Raw genomic sequence first — 8,066 nt, 5'->3', positions numbered from 1 at the left:
GTATAATACTGTACTACCCATTATAATACTGTACTACCAAGTTGTACTACCCAGTATAATACTGTACTACCAAGTTGTACTACCCAGTATAATACTGTACTACCCTGTATAATACTGTACTACCAAGTTGTACTACCCTGTATAATACTGTACTACCAAGTTGTACTACCCTGTATAATACTGTACTACCAAGTTGTACTACCCTGTATAATACTGTACTACCCAGTTGTACAATCCAGTATAATACTGTACTACCCAGTATAATACTGTACAACCCAGTACAATACTGTGATACCCAGTTGAACTACGCTGTATAATACTGCACTACCCTGTTGTACAATCCAGTATAATACTGTACAACCCAGTACAATACTGTGATACCCAGTTGTACTACCCTGTATAATACTGTACTACCCAGTTGAAATACCCAGTATAATACTGTACTACCCTTTTGTACTACCCAGTAGAATACTGTACTACCCAGTATAATACTGTACTACCCAGTTGTACTACCCTGTTGTACTACCCAGTATAATACTGGGGCGGCAGGTAGCTTAGTGGTTAAGAGCGTTGTGCCAGTAACCGAAAGGTCGCTGGTTCTAATCCCCGAGCCGACTAGATGAAAAATCTGTCGATGTGCCCTTGAGCAAGGCACTTAACCCTAATTGCTCATGTAAGTCGCTCTGGATAAGAGCGTCTGCTAAATGACTAAAATGTAAATGTACCCAGTTGTACTACCCAGCATAATACTGACCTATCCAGTACAATACTGTGATACCCAGTTGTACTACCCTGTATAATATTGTACTACCAAGTTGTACTAACCTGTATAATACTGTACTACCAAGTTGTACTAGCCAGTATAATACTGTACTACTAAGTTGTACTACCCTGTATAATACTGTACTACCCAGTTTTACTACCCAGTATAATACCTTACTACCCAGTACAATACTGTGATACCCAGTTGAACTATCCTGTATAATACTGCACTACCCAGTTGTACAATCCAGTATAATACTGTACTACCCAGTACAATACTGTGATACCCAGTTGTACTACTCTGTATAATATTGTACTACCCAGTTGTACTACCCAGTATAATACTGCACTACCCAGTTTTACTACCCAGTTGAAATACCCAGTATAATACTGTACTACCCTTTTGTAATACCCAGTAGAATACTGTACTACCCAGTATAATACTGTACTACCCAGTTGTACTACCCTGTTGTACTACCCAGTATAATACTGTACTACCCAGTTGTACTACCCAGCATAAAACTCTACTACCCAGTTGTACTACCCAGCATAATACTGACCTACCCAGTTGTACTACCCTGTTTACCTACCCAGTATAATACTGTACTACCCAGTTGTATTACCCTGTTGTCCTACCCAGTATAATAGTGTACTAACCAGTTGTATAACCCTGTTGTACTACCCAGTATAATACTGTACTACCCAGTTGTACTACCACGTTGTAGTCCTACCCAGTATAATACTGTACTACCCAGTTGTACTACCCTGTTTTACTACCCAGTATAATACTGTACTACCCAGTATAATACTGTACTATCCAGTTGTACTACCCAGTATAATACTGTACTAACCAGTTGTACTATCCAGTTGTACTACCCAGTAGAATACTGTACTACCCAGTATAACTTCAACAGAGAAGGTGACCCGAGTCTTTATAGTCAACAGTATCATGACATACTAGCATGACATAACAATATCAGGACATACAATGACATTAAAATCATAAACAAGGTTTTTTTCCCCTGCCTCTAGTTAGTAGCATGGAACATGCTAAACATTCCAAAGGGGAACAAAAACATAAAATAAAAATAAACAAAGAAGACAATTGTTCTGAGATCACATTAAACAAAGTAATCCTATTGCCCTGAGACATGGCTTTGGACTCCTTAGGCCTGTGACGGTTCCTGTCGGCGGCGTACTTGCTCCCCTGAACTGGGGAGAGCCCTTTGGGCCGGTGACATTGACAGCCTTTGCTCTCCTCTTTTCTTCGACCACATCAAACTCCAATTTCTCCATCTCCAACACTGTGAAGGTATCTCCCTCCCCAACATTTTCTGAGGTGAATCTACAGTCATAGGAATCTACAGTCATTAATCTAGTCATAGGAATCTACAGTCATAGAAGTCTCTACAGCCATGCCTCAGGCCAAGTCTTCACAATACTCCCCTCCCTCTCATACCACTGCTCAGTCCTGGAGAGGTGTTGTACCACACAGGGTACTGAATGTACGAGGGACAAGACTTCTCCAACACATCATGTAACTGCATGAGGGATAAAAGGATTCATGCTTTTTAACACTTAGTTAAAAGTCTGGAACTTAAGGCTTGCTCTGGTTGATTCCCCCAAACCTAGGTTGTGTTCATTAAGGAACTCGTTGAATACCAGTTCAGATACTAGCCTCCCCATTTATTTATTTTTATTTTTTTTACAGTTTTCTTCCGTTTCGCGCCTACTGAAGTGACCTGTATGGTCAGGGTGAGAGTTCAAAGTTCAGTCTAAGATCAAATGTCATGGCAGTCCAGGGGCATATTCATTAAGGCACACCGTTGCAAAACGTTTTGAAAACAAAAACAAGCATTTCTTATTGGACAGATTGTCCCCTCCCTCCTTGTTCCAGTCCGTTTTCTTCCGTTCGGTGCCTAATGAATAACAACCCAGTTACGCAGAGTGCAACGGCACCACAAACTTACACCCGAACGGAGAATGATACTTGATCCCTACTTCCTGGAACACCTGTCTGGGAACACCTATGTCGCACAGGTAGACCCTGCCGGCGCCCTCCGACAGCGAGAGCGGCAGACCCAGGGACAGGGTCCACTTGGCCTCTACGGCATGGCCCTGTCCGCTGACTGGAGGATCCAGGCTGAGCACGGGAGCCCTGTTCTGGTTGGCCCAGTCTGCAGCGGCCCGGTACCATGGCTGATCCATCAGAAAGGTGTTCTCATGGCAATCCAAGCAGTTGATGATCAGGTCCACAGGGCTGTCGGGAAGCTCTAGGGGAAGACAAAACAAACAGAGGTAAGACAAACAGAGGTCATCAACATTGGCCAGACAACATGCTAAGACCTGAGCTCTGGTTGGCTAGTTGCCTCTTACTCCCGCCTCGTCTCTCAGTCGCCATTTTTGCAAAACCTGAATTTGCTAAAACTTCAGAAAAAAAGGGCAAGTGGGGTTTATTTATTTATGAACCATTTGGTGAATTTTAACGCCGACACGCAGTAGAAGAAATCCATTACCTTTAATACTGGAGACCCGTTTGCCCTCCGTCTTACTGTAGAGGGTGAGCTCGCTGGCGACGGCGTCCAGCACCTTGACGAAATTAGGCAGGAAGAGTATAACCTCCACCTCGTGGTTGGCCAGGTGACGACCACAGCTGATGCCCTGAGCTCCCTGGACATGAGGGCCGCAGAGCAACGCTACGGTGGGCCGCTGGTGGACGTTCTTAGGGGTCAGTCTGGAGGGAGGGAGTGAGAGGCAGTACGTGTCATGAAGAAGATTTGGTTTTAATGCAATAAATATTGGTCATTAACCAATTAGCCATTCAACTTTGTCTGATAAATCTGTATAACCTCAGATAAGTGAGGGTGAAAGGACCACAAATCTGTAAATAGCATGATGCTTATCTTTTCTATTTTAAATGGTTGTAAATACTTGGATCTACAAAACAGACGGCCTGGGGCATGGACTCATTTAGAGCATATTTGTAATTTATTTGAACGATTTACGAGTGTGATGGCGTCTAAGTTTGTGTGCTTACCTGTTGGGCCCGCCCAGCAGCGTCAGGGCCATCTGACTGGCACAAACACCTGTCATCTCCAGCCTCCTCTCCAATGAGAGGCCATGACGCTCAGCTACTGACAACAGACGCTTGTGCAGCTCGTAGGAAATACTAGGCACCACCAGGCCCCAATCTACACAACCACAGAGGGTAAGGGGAGAGAGGGAGACCTTAGCTGCTAATCACAGAAGACAGTTAACACTTGAAAAATTGAAAGACTGATATTTCTTCATCTTCTGCTGCTCCACTGTTCATTGGTTAGAAAGAAAGGTAGCGAGCGACAGCACTTCCTTTTCCCTAACGACAGTTCTCTCTGCCTTATGAGGTCCTTTGTAGATTGCAATGCCAGGATAGTGGGTTTGATTCCCGGGACCACTCATACATAAAATGTATGCACGCATGACTGTAAGCCTCTTTGGATAAAAGCGTCTGCTAAATTACATATATTATCTATTACAGAATCTGTAAATTGTTCCCAAACAAATCAAAAAAATAGGCACCATCTAAAATGAGGAAATCCGACGGTGCCTAGGCTTATCGTTCCATTCATCAGAAAGGAGAAGATAATCTACATACCAGTGCAATACTCTTTATCCCCAGGATGTGGGACAAGTATCTGCCTGTACCCCACAGGTTTGGTCTCTAGAATGTTGTCATTGTGACGGTATTGCGACGACGTCTGCACCTGCGGCATAGCGCGTGACCGGGCCCCGTTACCGTGGCGATCCGACCCGTCGATCTGTGAGAACACGGCCGCTTTGTCGAACAGCGCCAGGTTCCCCTCGAAGTCAAAGTCTGTGTCCAGGCTGTCGTCCATATTGCCCCCGAAACACTCATCGTCCCTGTGCTGCCTCTGACCCCATCCTCCTCCTCCTCCTCCGTTCTTCTTGGGGGTGACCTGGTTGGCGCCCCGACTACTGGACGACCCTGTGATACCAAAAATAAGTTTAGAAAGCTGAGACTGCTGACACAATATGCAACATTTTATTAATGTATGATTCATCATTAGTAGATAGCTACCAAACCCTAACTAGTCTGTGGTCCTCAACAACTGAGGTAAACTTGGGTCGCGATTATTAGGGCACACAGCTTTTCGCAGCAATTCCCTAAAAACTCAAATTAGTGTTTCTTATTAAGTCCTTATTGAGTCTTATTTAGTCCCACCCTGTTTCAGTCCGTTTTTCTTCCAACTTGGTGCCCTAATGAACAAAACCCTGCAGTGTGCTGGTACTTACAGGAGTTGTGTCTCCGTCTGAAGCCCTTGGGCTGGCCTGACACCTCCAGGTGTTTATCTCCAGAGCTTGTAGAGCACTGCTGCTGTGGTGAAGCCAGCCTCTCCTGGGTCCTGTGGTCTCCTATGTGTGGGACTGAGACTGGAGCGCTGCTCTTCTGAACCACACCACCTCTGCTACTACCTATGTCCAGGACCTTCAGCTCCTTGATGTCCATGGCACTATGGGAGAATAGAGTCATATTAAGGCTGATATCCATGGCACTATGGGAGAATAGAGTCATATTAAGGCTGATATCCATGGCACTATGGGAGAATAGAGTCATATTAAGGCTGATATCCATGGCACTATGGGAGAATAGAGTCATATTAAGGCTGATGTCCACGGCACTATGGGAGAATAGAGTCATATTAAGGCTGATGTCCATGGCACTATGGGAGAATAGAGTCATATTAAGGCTGATGTCCATGGCACTATGGGAGAATAGAGTCATATTAAGGCTGATGTCCATGGCACTATGGGAGAATAGAGTCATATAAAGGCTGATGTCCATGGCACTATGGGAGAATAGAGTCATATTAAGGCTGATATCCATGGCACTATGGGAGAATAGAGTCATATTAAGGCTGATGTCCATGGCACTATGGGAGAATAGAGTCATATAAAGGCTGATGTCCATGGCACTATGGGAGAATAGAGTCATATTAAGGCTGATGTCCATGGCACTATGGGAGAATAGTCATATTAAGGCTGATGTCCACGGCACTATGGGATAATAGATTCATATTAAGGCTGATGTCCATGGCACTATGGGAGAATAGAGTCATATAAAGGCTGATGTCCATTGCATTGTGGGAGAATAGAAAGTCTAATAAAGGCTGATATCCTTTGCATTGTGGTAGAATAGACAGTCATATAAAGGCTTTGCTTTAGTTGGCATGGCACTGTGGTAGACAACAGGGAATTCAGGATAAGTGAAAATAGAATTGATCTCAACCCTGGTACACAATCAGATAAAGGTAATTGGTTTGAAAACTTTGAAGGTCTTTTCTCCTGAATGAATTGATGCTGTGTACATTTGGGAAGTGTGAAACATAACCTGTCTTTTGGGGTCTGAGGAGGGATGGAAATTAAGCTAGCCCGTTAGCCCGAGGCTAGTACTTTTCAGAAAGGGCTAGAAGAAAATGTGCCCAACTAGCTGGCTAGGGAAATGTTGTCTTTTCAAATATCCCATGGCACACATTTTGGACCGTGGCTAGTAAAAATGTCTACTAGCCCGGTTGGCCAGTCCCTAAAATCCTTAAATTCCATCCCTGTTGGTTTGCACATGTAGGACAATGTCACATCGTCATAATAGACAAGGGTGAATTTTCTGAAAGCTTTGTAGTACTAAGATCATCTTTCATCCATTGCCAACAACCAGTGTTTGCCTTGGACTGAAAATAGGTGCCAGTAATCATTTTGGGTGCCAGTACTCATGTTTATATTTAGGTTCAGGAACTCTGCAATACTTTTGAGTTAATATTCTGTGGGTACACAGTTCCGGTGAGCTCCTGCCCAAGTCAAGCATTGCCTACAATGGAGTTATTAAGATTAACTTAGTGCTACAAAGATTTGAGTAAACTATAAACAGTAGTACCTAAAAGTGACCTCGGGCACAGGGCACTTGACTCCATTGTGGAAGGGCTGTCTGAGGGAGATGGTCTGACTGGACTGGTCCACAGACGACACCTCGCCTTGGTATACCCCTAGCGTTGCTCCGCAGTTTATCGACACCAGACTACCCAACCAGTCTGCAGCCATCCTGTATAGTCAAAATGAGAAGAACACACGCCACTTTGATACAGCTATGCCCGGAAGTGACATTTCATGGCAGGTTCAGAGAGCATTACCCCTTTTCCTAACCTTAACCTAATTATCCTAACCTGCTACGTTAATTCTCCTAACCTGCAATGAAAAGGCTCCTCTGGTGGTAGCTGTATTGAAGTGGCGTGTTTTTAGTGAATCTCATGAACACATATCATAAGAAGGGTTGCGTTCTACTAGCAGGGGTATTCAACTCTTACCCTACGAGGTCCGGAGCCTGCTGGTTTGGTGTTCTAAGTGATAATTTCTTGGAACACCTGGTGTCCCAGGTCTAAATCAGTCCCTGATTAGAGGGGAACAATGAAAAAACGCAGTGGAACTGGCTTCGAGATCCAGAGTTGAGTTAGAGGGTACTAGGCCAATGCTAGACTAAATATAATATGAATTCAGCATTAAAGAAGCTCTGCTATCTTACCCAACTAGCTAACGGTTACTGAAGATGTAGCTAGTTAGCCAATTGTTTTCTACTAGTTAATTTAGCTAGCATCTTTACTAGTAAAAACACATGTAGCTAGCTAGTTCAATAACACGCTATAGAATGTCAGTTGCAACCGAGTGTGAATTAGCTAATGATTTTGTGTAATATTAATGAAAAGAGTCAGGTTTGCAAGCTCTCAGCTAACAGCTAGTTAGCGAATTCTGGCTAACCAACATGGCTTCTGCTCTGACGTCTCATGTTCTCGTTCAGAATGGCAATACATGCCTTATTGTTTCATGGAGAAATTAGCATACCTTTTGTGATATTCCGTATAACGACTGTTTTAAGTTAGACTTTGAACTGTTGTCCAAATGGGCAACTTTAACGAAATGTATTGAATAAATCGTCCTTGATTGAATGGTTAGCTTCGTTTCAGTAGCATGAGCTAGGGTCGTACAACTTCCGGCGCGCTTAGCCATACACATTTATAAATAAAAGTCATCACAGTTGCAGGGGGCATCAAGCCATCTATTTGACCAGATATGAAACACACTGCACAATAAAATGTATGATTTTATCACATTTATTTTTATGGAGTAAATAAATTATAATGTGATGATTTGACAGTAATGTTTGGTTGATAAAATACTTATAAAGTCACAGAATATGGTGTGAATGAGAGAAGGGCTATATGACTAAATACAGAGATTTATTGTGCTCATAACTCCAC

The 8,066-nt window shown here is 43.4% G+C and overlaps 1 protein-coding gene across 1 annotated transcript; it reads right to left on the bottom strand.

Moving 5' to 3' along the window:
- Positions 1–1,665: 1,665 nt before the first annotated feature.
- On the bottom strand, positions 1,666–7,800 carry LOC311148822 (enhancer of mRNA-decapping protein 3-like). Its single transcript, XM_084185817.1, has 7 exons — positions 7,651–7,800; positions 6,692–6,856; positions 5,056–5,273; positions 4,397–4,747; positions 3,800–3,953; positions 3,279–3,496; positions 1,666–3,035 (listed from the first exon to the last, which is right to left on the bottom strand). The coding sequence occupies exons 2-7, from the start codon at positions 6,853–6,855 to the stop codon at positions 2,701–2,703; spliced, it is 1,440 nt and encodes a 479-aa protein (XP_084041943.1). The 5' UTR covers position 6,856; positions 7,651–7,800; the 3' UTR covers positions 1,666–2,700.
- Between the last annotated feature and the right edge of the window lie 266 nt (positions 7,801–8,066).

This window comes from Coregonus lavaretus (assembly GCF_964263955.1).
Source record: "Coregonus lavaretus genome assembly, chromosome: 21".
Lineage (NCBI taxonomy): Eukaryota > Metazoa > Chordata > Actinopteri > Salmoniformes > Salmonidae > Coregonus > Coregonus lavaretus.
The sequence above is the reverse complement of the archived record's forward strand: the minus strand, read 5'-3'. Positions and strand labels throughout refer to the sequence as shown.